This window comes from Alexandromys fortis, unplaced genomic scaffold (assembly GCF_014885135.2).
Source record: "Alexandromys fortis isolate MF-2015 unplaced genomic scaffold, M_Fortis_MF-2015_v1.1 scaffold_335, whole genome shotgun sequence".
In the NCBI taxonomy this organism is placed as follows: domain Eukaryota; kingdom Metazoa; phylum Chordata; class Mammalia; order Rodentia; family Cricetidae; genus Alexandromys; species Alexandromys fortis.
In genome coordinates, this window is record NW_026068218.1 from 400,221 (window position 1) to 420,208 (window position 19,988).

At 38.1% G+C, this 19,988-nt stretch overlaps 1 protein-coding gene across 1 annotated transcript; it reads right to left on the minus strand.

Annotated features, from left to right (window-relative positions):
* Positions 1 to 5,388: 5,388 nt before the first annotated feature.
* LOC126493513 (olfactory receptor 8B3-like) lies at positions 5,389 to 6,318 on the minus strand. The gene has a single exon (XM_050130528.1). It carries the CDS (start codon positions 6,316 to 6,318, stop codon positions 5,389 to 5,391), a length of 930 nt encoding a protein of 309 aa, XP_049986485.1.
* Positions 6,319 to 19,988: the final 13,670 nt, after the last annotated feature.

Sequence of the window (19,988 nt, forward strand, 5' to 3'; positions counted from 1 at the left end):
GATTTATTTCTTTTTTTTTTTTTTTTTTTTTTTAGGCAGGTAAATAAATACTCAATGGATGACCGCCATTATTATATTTCTCGTGTATAATTCTGGCTCTTCTCTTCTTGAACAGGTTCTTTTGTCTCTGAAGTCTACTCTAAACTCTTCAGTGGATGACATCTCTCTGAGCTGGGAATTGCCTCCTGCTCTGTCAGCTACCATGCTTTCACCAGAGTATATTGTCATCTTTAGTGGTCAGAGGTTAATCATCTATGCCCAACTGAGTGGGACTATGCCTGTGAGTCCCTATTCTTGTTAATTTATTTACTCAGTGAAACACTGCATCATCAGTTTTATTAACACAGATGTTTGCTTGGGATTTCAACAAGATATTTCACTTGCCAGGCACCAAGGCTCCCATCCTCTCTTTTTTGCGCTCTGTATATTATCCTGTACTACATGATTCTTAGTGTGACATTGCCTTGAGCTGAGGAGCTTCCCCGATGCTCACCATTTCCTGGTTTTGTCTGTTTTGTCACTCCTGCTCATATCTTATTGGTAGCAAGGAGAGCTCAGGAGAAGTGTACCTCAAGTACACCCTCCAGGGTAGCAGTCTTGAAAACAGGGTGAGATTTTCCCTACAGCCCAAAGCTTCTCATTAGAGGCTGGAAAGGCTTTCACAAAATCCCTTCATGATAGATGTCTTTGGGAGATCAGGGAAACAAGGGACATACTTAAATATAATAAAGGCAATATAGAGAAATTCAATAACAAACATCAAATTAAATGGAGAGAAACTCAAACCAATTTCCCTAAAATCATGATTAAGACAAAATTGGCTACTCTCTCCACATGTATGTACTTGAAGTCCTAGCTTTAACAACAAGAAAACTGAAGGAAAATCAAGTGATACAAATTGGAAATGAAGAAATCAAAGTATTAATATTTCCATAATATATGATAGTAATCACAAGCAACAACAAAATTTCAACCAGGAACTCCTCAATAAACATCTTCAGAGATGTCACGCGATACAAATAAACTAAGAAAATCAATACTCTCCTATATTCAAATAATAAATGGATTTAGAAAGACATCAGGGAAACAACACCCTTCACAATAGCCACAGATAATATAAAATGTCTTGGGGTAACTCTAAGAAAACAAGAGAAAGACCTTTATGACAAGAATTGTAAGTCTTTGAAGAAAAAAATTAGGAAAAGATCAAAAATTGGAAAGATCTCCAATGCTCATGGATTAGTAGAATTAAAATAGTAAAAACTGCCATTTTACCAAAAGCAATCTACCTACCCAGTTCAATCCCCATTGAAATCCCAACACAATTCTTCATAGTGTTTTAAAGAACACTATTCAAATTCACATGAAATAATGAAACAAAACAAAAAATAGGATAGTTAAAATAACAAAAGAAATTCTGGAAATATTGCCATCACTGATTTCCAGTTGTACTACAGAACTATAATAATATAAACAACATGGTATTGTCACAAAAACAGACAGGTGAATCATGGAATGGAATCAGAGACCCAAATGTAAATCCTCACATTTATAGACAACTGATGTTTTTAAACAGAAATCAATATTATATAATAGAAAAAAGAAAAACACTCTCAGAGCAGGCAGGTTCCTCTCAGTATGACCTTGGTCACACTGCCATCTGGACCATACCAATCTGAGAGATCTGTGAGGCCACCTACGGCATGGTGGCATTCAAACCTGGGTTGTTACCAAGAACCATATCTGGGTCCATGTTCTTCATGCAGTTGGGCCCTGTGTTTGATGTACATTGTCCCTGGTACCACAAAAGGCCACACGGATGCTCAGGTTCTGGACCTCAACGTGTGACTATGGTGTTGTCTGGGGACCATGCTGCTATCAAGGCCATATCAATTGAGGTGGCCTACACTGCTACATGAGGCCATGGTATCATCTGGTCCCAGGCTGCTGCCATGGGCCATGTCTACTTTGGTGGCACAGCAACACCCAGGGTCTGGATCAATGTCCATATCTCCTGTTGCCACTTGGGGCTGATTGGATGCTTGAGGTCTGGACAGCCACCTCAGATCATGAGTGTGTCTGAGGTCCTTGCTGCCACAGGGACCATACTTATTCACGTGCACTGTGCTGTCACCAGGGCCATGGTGATATCAGGATCCATGGTGCTTTTAAGGGCATGTCTGGGTAAATGTATGTGCTACAGATAGGGTCTCTGCTGATGTCCATGGCTTGTAGTACCATATGGAGGTAATAGGGACCATTTGTGTTGAAATCCAAGGGCAATGCTGTGCCAGCCCCACTCCTCACTGTTCCTAGGATAGCTGGCCCTGCCTGTCACTGGACAACATAGCAGGAGAGTTGACCCTACCCAACTATGGGAAAAGTGTCATACCTCTGACACTTGAGAGAAATGGCCCCACCCCTCACCAGAGGTATGGGAAAGCAGTTGCTGATGGCATGGGCCTAGGGGACCTGGCTCTGCCCCTCACCTGGTGAGGCTGTCATGGAACAACCAGTTCAACTACCATCCAGATTCACATTTTTAATCTTGGGGTGGGTCACCCTAACATCTACCCTGTCTATGGTCTGCTGGAGTGTATGAAAAAAGTAGTCCTTTGGAACAATATCCACAGGATTCCCAGGACATGGTGCAACAGAAGGATATCCAAGAGGAGTTTCAGTGCAGGTCCAGTGATGATTGGGTGCCCGACCAATGACTCACTTCAATGAACATTTTGGGAATGACATGCCATAGCTCTCAATGTCACTATAATGATGTAGGCTCACTTCCATGATATCCATTTTGTACCATAAATTTAATTACATACAGTTAGTACAATATGCTTGCTCACTGTTCATATAAATAATATCCAATCATAGTTATGTAACACATTTAATTGTTTAAATCAGGATATATACAAGAGTATATAAATATTTATATGTTTATATAAAGCAGTATAGAACATTTTGATGAAATGGTATTAATGGTTATGTGTTTATATAAATAAAATATGGTTAGCACCCCTGAGCTTATTTTTTTCCTGAGGGCTTTGTATGGTACACAGGTTATTACCCCAAGGGTTAATACATTAAGCAAGCATTCAGCATCAACAATTTTCCTCAGCTACTTTTTTCTGTAGCGGTTTGCTAAATTACCTGTGCTGGTCTTGACCTACTGAGAGCTTACTTCATCAAGCATAGATCCACATACGTTCTAATGATTATTCTATATACCAATCACTTATCCTGACTATGTTGAAGCAACTTCCTTGCTTTCTTTACAGATACAGGACCTTAGTGAAGCCTTATTATCAACATATTGCTAATTCTAGTGAGAACAAAGAAATAGTGGAAAGTGGACAATCTTGTGTTATGATGGCGCTTATTTGTATTGACCTATTTGGACCTCTCACTGCAACAAACACTTCTGTAGAAGTGTACACAGTGATCTCTATCTGATGTCATAGGCATTTGGACCTTGGATATGTCTTATTGCTGTTAATAATGCTACAATCTTATGTTAAAGAGAATCATTTTTATTAGACAGAAAGAGATTTGTCTTTTAAAAATTCACAGAATTTCACTGTCCTTCAACATACTTTGAAGGACAGACTCTTGCCAGAATAAAAGGTTTTTCAATAGTTATTGTAATTTTTCATTTTTTGTTGAATAATTTAAAATGACTCTTGAATATAAATACTTTTCTATTCATATTCATTCTCAGGAGAAAAAGATCAGATATTTAAAGAGTACGTGTTATTAAAGTCTTTATCCTTGATACGTTTATTGTGACAACACACTTTATTTTGATAATATTTAGTTCACTTTGCAAGGAAATTTCATATAGTAATCCATATGAAATTCAAGTATAATGGAATGATTTACTTGTCTCATTCTTCCTATGGGTTAAACTTTTCTTTATTGTCTATTAGCTTACATTTTTAACCTATCCAGAGAGATGGTTCAGTCCTCATAATATTTTCAGAAGTTTCCAGAAAAGATTAAAGAAACCATAGAAAGAAGCATTGATTGCCTGCTCTGCACTGTCTAAAGATGTCTTCCTAACTAGTGTCTCAATGACCACTTGCTCTTTATTCCTTGACTTGGCTGTCTTCACTCTATTTGGGCTGAGCAAATATACCATGTCATCAGTTCCCAATAAAGCAATCTCCATTATTCAAAACACTATTAAATGTCAGACATTGTGGGTGTTAAGGATAATGTGAGATTAATAAAGCTAGGGAAATATTTGTAATGCTCTACAGAAGAAAGTTAAGATTTAGATAATAATATGATTTTCAGAACGCCTCAGTAAGTCTTTAGAGGGAAATGCTTTTATTTACTCGCTGTCTTCTTGTTTCCTCATTTAATGACTTTTGTTGTTACCTTATCTGCCCCGATCTTTCATGAATTACTTGCACTTAAAACATTCAGATTATTGCATTTAGTAAATGAACTCAACTCCCTACATGTAAAACAATGAAACAAAAATACAAAAGATCCAGAGGGAAAAAAATAAATGAAGGAAAACAGAATAATCCTGAATAAAGTGACCACTGCAACAGTTCTAGATTCAGATCTTTGCTAACAGATCATTATAAAGATTTAAGTCTATAATATACACTTATGTTCATATATCCATAATAATAATAACATATGCAAAAAGTATGTGACTTAATAGCATGCTTGAAACCTAAAACAATTAGTCTATTCTACAGTTATAATTAAGCTATTGATTACCAACAAATAAAATCTGGCATTTGAAAGAATTATGTTACTTTCCATTGGAGATGTAAAGAAAAGGACAGAAGCAGATGGCTGAATTACACATTTAAAGATATAACTTCAAAATGAGAAACCCACATACCGTTAAAAGTGCCACCATAGTGTTACTTTATTTGGTCACTTGAAGAAGATCTTTAGAGAATATAAGAAAAAAGGTTTGTAATGAATGGAGAACAGTGTGTAAATATTTTCTGTGGTATTTTAATTTTTTTTATTTTAAAGCTTTTTTTTTCGTTTTACATACCAACCTCAACTCAATATCCAGTGTCATTATTTTTATATAAGAAAGGGAATTGAAAATGGTGAAAATGACAAGAAAAATAAAGAAGGCAAACTGTGGAAATATTAATATAAAATCTAGAGATTTAAATAACTTTTTATGACAGAAAAGAGAACAGATTAGCTTTCATAACTGCACCAATTGTTTCTGCTTGTTTAAAAACAAATAAAAACCAAACAACAGAAACAAAAATAAATGAAAATAAAAAGCAGAATAATTTCTAGGAACTAATTACAGAGGTAAAGCCATCTGCTGAAATATTGCTCATACATAGGAATTATCTCTATGCCTGAAATAAGAGGCATAAAGACAGCCATGTACAATCAAAAGTACCTGCTTCTCAGGCTGTTCATCAGGGCAACTTTAATATCTTTGTTCCTCAAGCTGTAGATTAAGGGATTCATCATGGGAACCACATTGGTGTAAAGGACAGAAGAGATTTTTCCTTCCTTCATAGACCCAGTTGAGGGTTTAAAGTACACAAGTGTACCTGAACCAAAGAACAGAGAAACAACAATGATGTGGGAGCTGCAGGTGCTGAAGGCTTTGGATCTGCCCTCAGATGAACTCATGTGGACGATGCTGGAAAGGATGAACCCATAGGAGATAAAAATAGTTGAAATAGGAACAATGACATGGATGCTCCCAACAACAAGAATTATAAGATCATTTGCATATGTGCTCGTGCAGGAAAGCTGGAGCAAAGGAGGAATATCACAGAAGTAGTGGTTGATGGTGTTTGCACCACAGAAGATCAGTCTCAGCAGGCATGCAGTGTGAGCTACAGCAGTAGAAAATGCAATAAAGTAGGACCCAAACATAAGGTTCAAACATAGTTTAGGAGACATGACAACATTGTACAACAGTGGATTACAGATGGCCATATAGCGATCATAGGCCATAGAAGTCAACACATAAAACTCAGAAATAACAAAGAAGCAAAAGAAAAAGGCTTGAGTCATACATTCCTTGTAAGAAATTATATTCTTCCTTAACACAAAGTACATCAGCATTTGGGGAGTGAACACAGAACAATAGCAGAGGTCTATAAAAGACAAGTTAAAGAGAAAAAAGTACATAGGAGTGTGGAGGTGAGAATTCAACACAGTCAGAATTATCAAACACAAATTTCCCAATACAGTGACCAGATACATTGCTAGAAACATAAAGAACAAGGGCATTTGTAGTTCAGGCTGATCTGTTAAACCTATGAGAATGAATTCAGTCACTGAGGAGACATTTACTCTGTTCATTTTTCTATACGAGAATCTGTGGACACAGAAAATAGAGTACATTAGAAGATGACTTTTACTTGTCATGGGTCATTTATACCTGTGAGTTGTAAGTAGGGAATGTTTCCTCTAGCCCAGATTAATTATATAGAATCAGCTCTTGCAGCCACAAAATATTATCTTAAGTCAGAAGTCCACTGGTACCAAATTTTAGTATTATTTATGAAAAAAAAAAAAAGAATGTACCGATAAGCATTCAACATTCTCCCATCTCCTGTCTTCCTACCCTAGAGCCCTCCACACAACCTTAAAACTGGGACCAGATGCCTGGACAGCATAGCGCTGGTTGCTACTGCAGATTCACTTTTGCTGTGCTATGAATGAAAAACTTGTGCCTAATCCAAAAACAAGAGAAAAAGAGAGAGTCACGGGGAAAATATTTCCTGTCCCCTTGTCACAGAGTCATGAATCTGGAAGATTTAAGTTCTGACCATGCAAGTTACCTCCAGTGGAGGTGCTGTAACTCCATGGCCATTGCCTTCTAACCCCCTCTGATCCATTTGAATGCTTTCTTCTGCTTGTATTACTTGAGCCTCGTTTTGCATAAGAAAAGGAAGACACTTGCTGAAGCCCAGCAAATATTGAGAGCTATAAAGCATGCGGATTTGGAAGAAGGGGGAGTGGAGGAGTTGAGGTTCAGGAAATGGTAATCAGATTACACTATATGAAAAAAAAAACTTTATAATAAAACAAAAAACTTAAAGAAACCTAATATTAATTTATAAAAAAAGACAGAGGGAAGAAAGACCGATATTAGTATACCTGGAATTAAGAACTCACAGTTTTCTGTCCATCCCTTAGAGCAATCCTATTTTCCCATTTGGTCTTTATCTGGATAAATATTTCAGATCCAAAAGTTTCAGATCTTTCAATTTAAAGAAGATATATACGAGACTTAATTCTCTTGGACCAATTTCTGAATTACAGAACATTATTTGCAATTGAGGCTTTGAGTCTTTTCTGGAAGCAGAGAAAGTGCCCTGTAACTGCAGGATGTGTGTGCTTATAAGTAGGGCAGAAGAATGTTCAGGCTCTTCTTTAGAGGAGAGCATTTATATTGAATTAGGAGTGGGGAAATTGTGTTACACTCTTCATCATGATACTTATTTCCAAAGAGACTCACAATTATACTCATCCTTTCTATTCACTCTAGAGACCATGCATCACCCAGTGTAGATAGAGAGATAGACTTCTGCCTACCCAATTATCTTTGTTTCTGAAGGGAAATCTGAGTTTTGTGTTCCTGCTCTTTTGCTTCCTGAAGTCAAGTAAGAATTGTTCACAGATCTTGCTCCTGACTTACTAAATTCTGTATCTGAAAGTTGCAGAGTAATATAGCAAGTCACCTCAAGTGCTGTGTTACCAGAAACTTCACAGATGCTTTTTACCAAAGAGAAAAATGTATTTCTGAACAAAATAATCATTTCTAGGAGACATGTGAGCATAAAAGGAAAAAAATCTCAAGGGGCCTCATCCCCTGATGGAAAAATAAGGACAAATAAAGAATGCAAGGAGTGCGACAAATAGTCTTTCTTTAGAGAATAAATAAACTCCAATTGGTAATCCAATATCAAGTGGTCAACTATAAGCTCATACAAAGATGTATGGACAGAGAGGTTGTATTTATATTTTAAGAGCATATATGAATATATACGTAACAATAGAAAGCAAAGGGGTTGGAGGCAGGAAAGAGAACATGGAAAAAGTATGTAACTATTTTAAATTATAAAAGTAAATATATTTTAAAAATTAATTAAAACTTTTAAAAGTTTTAATAAAATAAAATAAAATATAGCTGCATTACTTTCCCAGTTCCCTCTCCTTACTCAAAGCAATCTCCAAACATTCTCATGCTTACCAAATAAATCCCCCTAAATTAATGCTCACTTTTTCTTTAATTTTTGATATATATATGCATATATATGTTATTTATTTTTATACATACAGACACTCATATATAGGCACAAATATGTAAATTAATTCTGTCTGTTTAAGACAAACACCATGTTTTTCTTCCTTATTCTTGATAGATTTTATATGTATACATGCAAAGATATGTATATATAACAAAAATGTAGGAAGAAAAGGCCTAATAAACATTGGGGTGCAGAGATTAAAAATGAGATGTGAGAGGATATGGAAGAAATATGCTCAATGAATCAGAAGTTTCTTAACTACCAAGACATCTCTCCAGCCCCAAGTCAGAAGTTTCTTATGAATATTTTATGTCACATATTATTTAAAATGAATATATACAATGACTATTCTGAAAATTAATAATGTTAACCTCAAGTTATTTTTTAACTGTGCTACATGTACTTTTCATACATAAAAACTTCAAATACTTTTATCAAATTTAAAACATCTAATGTATTCAAAATAAGCTTTTCAATATTTGATAAAATATAGATTTGCAAAATGTTTCTACTCTATTAGGAAAACTCCCAATGAACATTATACATTTAGAAACACATACAAATAATATGCATTAGAAATTTATGTAGCTCAAACCATGCAATAAAAAGTACATTAATCGGGATGCAAAAATTTTTGATGTTCTAAGCTGAAAGACACTTTCTTTTGTCTTTGCAGAATCAATAAAACTGTGGCACTTTAAAGTGGCCCTTCTAGTGGGAGGTAAATTATATATAACGATGATGAAACAGATTGAGAGAAGGTTTGTCTATTATGAATCATTTCAGACTTCTTCTAAAAACTCTTTCTCATATTCTCATTTATTATTTAGATATAGATTGCTCCATGGCTTTTTACTGGACAGTTAGGTTTTAGTTTATCCAACTGATACTGAATTGAATTTAAGAGAGAGGATATTACATATGTTGGACTTCTTTCATTCTAAGGAGTATCAAACCATGATCCCATTCACATACACATTTGAATGAAATATTTTAATAAAACCTAACCTGTTGTGGAATATAGTTTAAGAAGTGTTATATTTGTTTATGTTGTAAAATATTTGTTTACTGATGCAAAGATATACTGCATTCTTTTATGCCCCATTTCTGTAACTGTAAAGCTGCGTTACTTTGCCTGTCCAAAACACATGATTAGTCTAATAAAGAGCTGAAAGGCCAACAGCTAGGTAGGAGAAAGGATAGTCAGCAATTACCAAGCAGAAAGAATAAATAGAAGGAGAAAAAGAGGAGAGGAAGGAGGAGCTAGAAAAGGAGGAAAAGAGGATGCTAGAGGCCAGTCAACCAGCCAGATAGCCAGACATGGAATTAGAAGGAAAGAAAAGATATACAGAAATATACAGACTGGTCAAATCCCAGAGTCAAAAGTTAGATTGAATAATTTAAGAAAAGATGGCTAGAAGTAAGCCAAGGAAAGATCAGGCGTTCATAAAAAATAATCAGTCTCCATGTGATTATGTCAGAGCTTGGTGGAAGGCCCCAAAAGAGTAAAGGGAAAAACAAACAAACAAAAACAGCTACACTAACTGTTTGTGGTTTATTTAGATATTCTCAGAAAGCTATGTTACTTCTTTAAAACTATTGCCTTCAAAAGGTGTCCTTCTGGTCCAACTATAACTACACCCCAGGTGATGTGTTGCTTGTATTGGTTAATGAATAAAGAAACTGCCTTGGCCCAGTTGATAGGGCAGAAGAACTTAAGTAGGTGGGAAAGACAGAACTGAATGCTGGGAGGAAGAGAGATAAAGTAGGAGAGAGATGCCATGAAGCCACCAGAGACAGACATGCTGAATCTTTCTCAGCAAGCTACTACTATATGGCTATATACCAATTAATAGAAATGGATTAAATTAAGATGGGAGAGTTAGCCAATAAGAAGCTAGAAATAATAGGCCAAGCAGTGATTTAATTAATACAATTTCTGTGTGGTTATTTTGGGGCTAAGCTAGCCAGGTAGCCAGGATAAACAAACGGGCCTTCCCCTGCAACAACTGGCGCTCAACGTGAGGCTCAAACCCATGACCCTGAGATAAGAGTCTAATGCTCTATACTCTAGGGAATATTGCTGTTTTAAAATGGTGCACCACTAACCCAAAAAGGTGTACTTTTATTCTCACTGGAAATTCTGCATGAGACTCTTCTAGGGTTGAAGGTTTATTACTGTTCCATGTTAGAAAACTTAATAATTTCAACTTGAATTGTTCTATTTCATTTTAAATGTATGAACTCCTTTTTAAAATTTATGAAGCTCAGTAGATATTGAAGGTCCCTTACTAGTTTTAATGTGTAAAAGAAAATTAAGAGCTTTAAAATATTTTTCTTAATTTTATATATGAAAAACACTTTCCCCGTCCTCTCCTTTTTCTTTTCCTCCCACCTTCCCCCATTCAATCACGTATCTACTGCTCATTAAAGGTAAGACCTCTCATGTGAAGGCAACAAAGCCTGGCATGTTCAGTTGAGGCAGAACCAAGACAACCTTCCTCCATCACAGTGGAGCAAGTCATTTCATCATATAAAATGAGTGAGTGCCAAAAGTCAGTTTTTGCACCATGAATAGATCCCTGCATGGGACCAAGCTGGGTCCTTTGGATGTGGACCATGGTTGTATAGCCTGGTCTGTTTGTGGGACTCCTGGCAGTAGGACCATGCTCTATCCCTAGTGCATGAATGTTGAAATAGGAGCGGCGGGGCTGCGTCCCCAGCACCACGGCCGCCTGCTAGCTTATGCCCGAAATAACAACACACAAACTGTATTCATTTAAGAACTGCTTGGCACATTTCTATCTAGCCTCTTCTAGGCTAATTCTAGCACCTGGACTAGCCCATTTCTAATAATGTGTGTAAGCACCCCAAGGTGCGCTTACCAGGAAGATTCTAACCTATGTCCATCTTGGGTAAGAGCTTCATAGCGTGTGCCTCAGAGAGCAGAGCTATCAGGAGAGCGGAGCATGGAGTCTCTGCTCCAGAGAGCAGAGCTGTCGAGTCTCTCTGGGAGCAGAGCAGAGTCTGACCTCACTTCCTCTTCCGCCCAGCATCCTATTCTGTTTACTCCTCCCACCTATGCTTTAACCTATCAGGGCCAGCCAAGCAGTTTCTTTATTGCTCAATGATCTTCCTCCATCACATGAACTGGCTTTTTGAGATCATTCCATATGGTAGTATGACTTGTTCAGCCTTGATGCAGGGAAAAATGTCTTAGTGTTGCCCCAACTGAATGTGCCAGGGTATGTTAACCCTAGATGGGAGACCTTATGCTTTCTGGATAAGGGTTGGGACTGGGGGAAAGTGGACATAGGCAGAGGACAGCAGGGAGAGGAAATTGTGGTTGATATGTAAAATGAATAAAAAATAAAATTTAAAAGGCAGAAAAAATAAATAAATGGAGAATTAAGTTGACCAAATCAAGATACGACCATCTTAAACTTGAAATCACAGAAACCTATGGATTTGGGGGGGCTAACTGTCAGCCCTAGACATTTCATTTAATATAAATAGGAAGAAAGATGGATCAATAGCAGTTACAGAAGCAGACAGACAAATAAATAGATATGAAGGTATAATTATATCAGTTTGTTAATTTCTAGTAACCATCAAATCAACACTGAATTTCTCCATGATATTAATATACATGTCCTTTATGGTATAATTAAGCCAGTATCTGTGTCCTTTGGAACCTGTCAACATGTAAGAAAGGTCAGGTTTGGTCAAACCTTCCATCATGTCAAGGTTTTTCTCAAGACAACTTTGTGAAATTTATTAGCTAGTTACAAATAATTTTGTTGAATCATTAAAATTTACTATATAATACCACACCATCTTTGAAGAACTTTGAAGAATTACTATAATTAATAATTTCTAATTTGAAATCTTTCACTTACTTTTTTGTCCAGCAACCTCATTAAGAGCTACTCACTCCAGATTGAACAAAAACAGCAAAGGTGGTGAAGTGGCTTAATTGTTAAGAGTATTTACTGCTCTTCTAGTGGATCAGGGTTTAGTTTCTATTACCCAACTCAAGTGAATCACAATTTGATATAACTCCAGATTCAGGGGATACTGTGTGGTATTCTGTACTCTACCATTAACCTCCTGCACTTGTTCATAGACACACATTCGCACACAAATATGAAAGGAAGTGAGAATGGCTGTGGTTGGTTTGGAAGGAGATGAGGGAAGAGGAAAATGATATAATTCTAAACTAGAAAAATGAAATAAAAACATGGCTGTACAATCATGAGAGTACAGAAGTGGCATGCATACCTTGGCAGTAACTAACAGTTCTCTAATTTAACTTAAGACCCACTCAACAAGACAGGAATCCTGTCTGGTATTGGAAAATTATGCAACAACCCAAGGATAGTTAAGTCAAAGATAAAAAAGGATAACCTACTATTACCACTTCAGTAAAATAGCTCAATCCCTAATTACATTATAAATATCTTTTCTTATACCTACAGGTAAGTGCAGGCCTCACCCTTCATCAAGGAACCATTTCTTTGCAACAGGTGGATAAGTGTACAGAAATCCACAACCAATCACTATGTGGAATTTTAGAACAAATTCCCTACAGAACCAGAGAATTTAGAAGCTACACTCATAAATTCTCTTTAACATAACTACCTGCCTAAACATGTGCTGAAGAAAAACAACAATAGATAGTCTAACATGGATGGCTTCAACCCTACACACACGCACACACACACACACACACACACAAAAAAAAAAAAAACTATATGAAACAAAGGATGGGAGAAGTTATCTTCCCAGTGAATAACACACTAATTGGTCATCAAAGATCACATGTTCAGCCATGAAAACATACATATATTCAAATAGCATTATATAGATTGAGAAGAATTTATGTATATATTTACAAATTAGTCTGTACATGCATAGGCACACACACACACACACACAAATATATATATAATCAATAACTAATGATAAAAGAGGACATAAATTTAAAAGAGAGCAGCAGGGTATATAGGAGGGTTTTGAGAAAAGAAAGGGAAAAGGCAATCATGAAATTATATTCTCAAAATATACAATAGATTATTGAAGACAGATGCTTAAAAGAAATCCCACACCAGTTCACTATTGAGAATAATAGAGGGTTATTTATTTAGGGGTAGCCTCACAAATCAATATCCTCTGCTGAAAGGGAGAACAGCAACAGAATCCTGCAGCCAGAAAAGAGGCCAGAGGTGCACTTTACATCGGCATAAAATGTACAAGAGGCCACGCACAAGTGGGTAGGTATCTTAAAGGCTACTGATTGTAGGAATTCCTACAACAGATTACTTTTAAAAAGAAGTCTCCATATGCTTGGCAATGGAAATTGAAGAAAATATATTGACTTCGATTGATGGTATGCAGGATGGAGGAGTTCTGCACAATGCTACAAAAACATATTACAAAGAACATGAGAGTCATTCCAACCTGATGCCTAACCTCTCAGATAGAACCTAGCTTGCTGGGGTCCTGCAGGCCTTTTGTAATAACAAAATATGTGGTGGAGAAATGGAAAAGATAGAGAAATAGAATGGTTCATGCTCTGTGAAGAGATGCAATAAAGAAGAAATAAAGATGGTGAGGAGTGGCAGATATTAGAAACCTGCTTGCCAACTGGGGTCATGGTGAGAATGCTACCAAGGACCATGTCAGGGTCCCTGGTCCTACAGTAACCATGGTCTGTGTTGATGTCCATGACTCTTGTTGCCATAGGGTGACATGATGATTCCAATAGACTGCCTTCTGGTTCTGTGTTTGGGTACACGATATGTACTGCCATTGTGGCTGTACAGATATGGTTGGCCTTTGCCACCACCTGGAACCTTGCTGACAACCATGTCTATGCTGCTGCTCAGGATCTTGTCTGTGTCTGTGATCTTACAAAAGCCCATGTTTACTTTAATGCCAATGCCCAAAGGTATGACCAAAGGCCACATGAAGCCTGGGGTCTGCCTTGTTGATGTCCAGGGACCAAGCTGCAGTCAGAGCCAGCTGATCTAAATAGCAGGGGCTACAAATTGGAGCTAGGATGTCAACCAAGCCTAGCTGCTGCCTGAGGCCATGTCTGAATCCCAGGCCCAGCTGCAGCTGGGGACTGTGCTGAAGCCTGTGGACCAGGTTGGTGCTTGGACCAATATAACCAATACGTGGCTACACCCAGGGCCATGGTGTCATCTGATACAGAGGGTCATGTCTTGGTTGTGGCCCTAGAGCTGCTGGGTCAGGATTCATGTCTATGACTCCTGTTACCACCGAGAATCATGAGGATGTACAGGATCAGATCAGCCATCTGCTTCCAGGTTGGTGTCTGAGGCCCAATATTCCTGCAGATCTGAGTGAACTGCATGGCTATTCAGTGTAAGGGTGATGTAATATCAGGCTCCATAGCCTTACTGCATACAGGGTATGTGTTGTTGTCTCATGTACCTGTTACCAATGAGACCAATGGGCCATGCTGTTGTCTCAGGGCCATACTGCCACTGGAGCAGTGGTGATATCCAGACCCAGCTGCTGCTGTGGACCAAGTCAGTGTTCATGATCCTACCGCAGCTAGCTGGAGTCTGTGCTGAAGTATGGGTCTTGCATTGCCACCAAAAGTCACATAGAGGCCCAGGGTTAGGGCCTGAAGTCTTGGTGGTGTGCAGTGGCGAAACATTCCCTTCTGAGTGGCCATTCCTTTCACCCAGAACCAGGATGTTATCAGGGCCCAAGCTGCTGCCAAGGGCCATGTTTGAGTCCATGGTCCAGCTACAGCTAAATTCTATGTGGATATCTGTGGCCAGTGTCCTCTCACGGGGCCTACGAACCATGTGAATTGAAATAAGAAGACCATGCTCAGTTGGTCCCTGCCCTTTGCTGGCCTTGTGAAATCTGTCCTTGTCTCTCTGTGGACAGTATAACAAGAGAGCTGGACCTGGATGCTGGAGAGATGCCCCCCACCCCTCCTATAGGCCAGGGTGAACAGACCTTGAGGGCATGCCTGTAGGGTTGTGGCCCCTTGGGACCAGGGTGATCATCTTGGCTAACACCCAGGTATACAGACGAGCCTTGGGTTGACCCACACTAGCATCTGCCTCATCTTGGACCTAGTGGCATTGGTGAAGAGATTGGTTCTATGGTAATGTACACACAAGATCTCTGATACTCCTGGCAGCCACAGGATATCCCAAAGGAGTTCTTGTGAGGATCCAGAGATGATGGTATTCCATAAAACAGAGGCCATTAACCAGATTGGTAACTCATTGGGATGAAAATTTGCCAGTCAAATTGATAGAGCAAAGAGGTATATATTATATGGCACACTGAAGCCTCTAATGCCTCCAAGATGAATGAAGAGGTATTAAAGGGGCAGGAAAGAAGAAGAAACAAAGAGATTTTTCTATTGTTGTTTTGGTTTGGTTTTTTTGGGTTTTTTTTTTTTTTTGGTGTTCTTTTGCTTTTGTTTGCTTACTTGCTTTCTTTGATTTGTTTCCTTTTGTGGGGAGGCATGGCAGGGTTAAGGGGAGGATATGGAGGGACCAAGAGATGAACAGGTGCTTGATGTTAAACTCCCAAAGACTCAAAAAGAAGTTAAATGTATAAAAAAATGTTGTTATTAATACTGTACCTCATAAATTTTTATAATTATTTGGCAATTAAAAAAAAGAAAATGAAAAACCACACAGACCACAGCATAGCAACATTAGTGTTGTTTTATCTATGTGCAAGAAATGTAAGTTTATAATTGTGATAGGAAAACAATCAAGTTTTTGTTTTGAATTACTCTTAAATATGAAAAGTTACTGGCATAGAGCACTGTATAAATTGTAAAGAAGAAATAAGATACTGCAGAGGGGTCATTGAGTAGGTCCAGGTTGATGTCTTACAGGGAAGAAAAACACACAAAGAGATAAAATAGAAAATGCTGTGCAGACTGAATTTGTCAAGCTGCATCAGACTTTGGGAGGCAGTGTGTCTAATAACTTCTAGTTTATTCCAGATATATTTAAACACAATATTATTTGAAAACGAGTTTCCTGGTGTAATACAACACTACATTAAAACTCAATTAGGGTACATATCATTTCTTCCAGAAGATGGGCTCTAGAGATAGGTTAACTGTACAAATTTGGTTAAGGACCTAAGGATCATACAGACAGTGTAGAGGTCATTTGCACTGTTAGCCACCTCTGGCTGTGAGTGCTTGGGGAGCCTGTGGCTATTGTGATTTAGCCACCTCCAATCCTGGTGTAGGAGTTTGATATGACCTGGGCCAACAGATCACACAGCCCACTAGGCAGTTAATCATTTCCAATTCTCAGTTTTCTGGATTATAGTACAGGCTTTAATCTTTGTCATTGGTAAAACAACCCTGTGTACTTAATATTTCTGGCAGTTCTGTAAATGGATAGAAATAGAGTTATCACATGATATTACAACTATACATGAATATATTCCAAGGATTTGAACATATATGAACACAAAATGAATAGTGTTCATCAGACATCATTCCTAATGTTTGAAGGGTCAGTTTCACCCAATTATGTATCATAGTAGAATATTAAGATATGCGTCTTTGGTTAAAGCTGTGGAAACTTTGTTTTAATGTTACAAATATGTGTTGCACTCTTTTATGTTTCTTTAACTAAATAACATTAACCTCTGGTCAGGAGAATGAGTCAGGATACCTGACAGGAAGTAGTAGAAAGGAAACATGTAGCAAGGGTTCTTTGGTGGGAGCTAGGCAGAAGGATTGCTGGGTTTGGGGGAAATATGTTAGCTACTTGCTGTTCAGCTTCTCTGAGTGAGCAGAATTTCAACCTTAACATGTGAATCCTCTAATGAGGGACTTTGTCTCTATCTCCATCAGTCGCCTGATGAAGATTCTATGGCGATATTCGAGATAATCATCATTGTGATAGTGGGGCAAGGCTAGTTCAGACACCCTCTCCTCTGCTGCCCAAGGACCTAGCTGGGGACATTCCTGTGGACACCCGGGATCCCCTCTAGAGCCAAGTCTCTTGCCAACCCTAAAATGAGTCCCTTAATGTAGATAACTTCTTCTCTGCTTCTATATCCTCCCTCCCCCCATCTCCACCCTCCCACTCCCCCAAGCTCTCTCCAGTCTTTCCCTTCTCCCTACTCTCTCCCCCTCTCCCCTTTCCCCAAGTCCACCCCCACCCCCATGCTCCCAACTTTTGCCCAGTAATCTTGTTTGCTCCAATTTCCAAGAGGATCTATATATGTTTTTCTTTGGGTTAACCTTGTTATTTGGCTTCTCTAGGCTTAACGTCCTTTGTTTATGGCTAGAGTCCACTAATAAGTGAGTACATACCATATTCATCTTTTTGGGTCTGGCTTATCTCACTCAGGATAGTGTTTTCTATTTCCATCCATTTGCATGCAAAATTCAAAATGTCATTATTTTTTACCGCTGAGTAGTAGTCTCATCAGAGCAACAGACTGAGCTCTCAAGGTCCAATTGAAGAGCAGAAAGAGGGAGAAGATGAGATAGGAGATCTAGACCGCGAGGGGTTGGTCCACCCACTGAGACAGTATGCCTGTTCTGGTGGAAGCTCACCAGGTCCAACTGGACCGGGACTGAATGAGCATGCGACCAAACTGGACTCTCTGAATGTGGCTGAAATGGGAGGCTGATTGACAAGCCACTGATAAAGAACCTTCATCTGGTGATGGACGGAGATAGAGATAGATGCCCACATTGGAGCACTAGACTGAGCTCCCAAGGCCCAGATGAAGAACAGAAGGAGGGAGAACATGAGCAAGGAAGTCAGGACCGCAAGGGGTGCGTCCACCCATGTAGACTGTGGGACTGATCTAATGGGAGATCACCAAGGCCAGCTGGAATGGGACTGAACGAGCATGTGATCAAATTCGACTCTCTGAATGTGGCTGACAATGAGGGCAGACTGAGAAGCCAATGATAATGACACCGGATTTGGATTCTACTGCATGTACTGGCTTTTTGGGAGCCTGGTCTGTTTGGATGCACACTTTCCTGAGCCTAGATGTTGGGGGAGGGGCTTGGACTTTCCACAGAGCAGGGCACCCTGACTTCTCTTAGGACTGGAGAGCGAGGGTGAGGGGGACTGGGGATAGTGGGAGGGAAATGGGAGGAGGTGGAAAATTTTAATTAGTAAATAGATTAATTAATTAAAAACCGTGTGAATCCTGAGTTCTACAGAGGGATAGAGATCTAGGTAAAGTTTCCCTTAGTGCATTTTAGAGAGCCAGTGCTTGGGGGAACAGCATTTCCCCCAGCTGTGGAACCTCTGCTGGTTTCAGTCCACTTGCAGTTGCTGATTAGGACAGCAGTTGCTTAAGTGGCAGTCATGGAATTAGGTGAAAAACAATGATGTATCATTAAATGAATGGATAAACAAATCGTGGTATAGTCATTCATTATTAGAATTTTATTCTGGCTTTAAAACAATAAGTACTGGATTACTAGTCAGTGTGAATTAATACTCAAAATATATTGTTACCTATAATGAGGAAATGCAATATGCACCATTTAACTTCATGTATTTTCCACAATAACAATACATAAAAACAAAATGATAGTATGATTTATTTTTGCTACAGGTTGGTAGTGGATTGGAGCTGAAAGTTAGAAATTGATTTCAAATGGATCTCGAATCTATCTCATTGATGATGTTAAACTCTGAATTTACAAAATGATAATGCTTCACAAGTAAACAAAAAGCCAAATGAATAGTGAAAATTGGAATATAGAGATCTTCCAATGAAAGCAAGTTTGGGAAGGTGGACAAAGAGTTTCAGAGATATTTTTTCCACAAATGCATCTTCAGGAGAATTTGACATGATGGAAAGGTTTAAATAAAAGGCAGGAAACATGTATAACTAAGCAGTCTGTCCAAGGTCATGTCTATCCATCATTGTCTAAACTACGAGTCTCTCCTGAAAGATTAGTGTTTCTACAAAGTGATCTGAAAGCTGCTAATCTTTCTAGAAGAGACAAGTTCCTATTCTGGCAGACAAATTGTCCCTAATATTTCCATCTTTTCTTTTTTCATCAGGAGATTGCTAGAGAAACAAACATTTATATATTATATATCATATATTATATATGCTATGTTATACATCATATATCATATGTTATATATTATATGTTATACATCCTATATTATATATTCTGATAACCCAAGAGACAGGCACAGGTATCTGTTTAAAAATCATTCAAAGGGCTGCCTGGAATTCCTAATTCTTCTGTCTCTGCATTCTCTGCAGCTTTAGCTTTCCTGGTAGGAGGTTGGGTGCATTACCTATGAATCCTGTCAAAGCTTAATTATATGATTTCTAAAGAAGTTCTTAGTTGTGACAATGTTGTTATAATTATATTTTTCTTCATACCTTCTATAATGTCATTCACAAATATAACAACAAAAAAATCATGAAATTACTGACTGAGAAGTTTCTCAGACTTGACTACTTTACAAAAGAATCTAAATAAATGAGAACAAACTGCTAACTGATTCAATCAAGTGTTTCTTTTAAAACTTTTAGGATGTTTAGGAATGAATTGTGATTCAGTCTTTACATCAGAAAGAGTAAGGCACTGATAGCTCTATATATCAATCTCCAACATTTGAAAGTAATATAGTCATGCACTGATAATTTCCCTGAGGTTTAACTACAGACCAAGGTTACGTCGAATTCTGA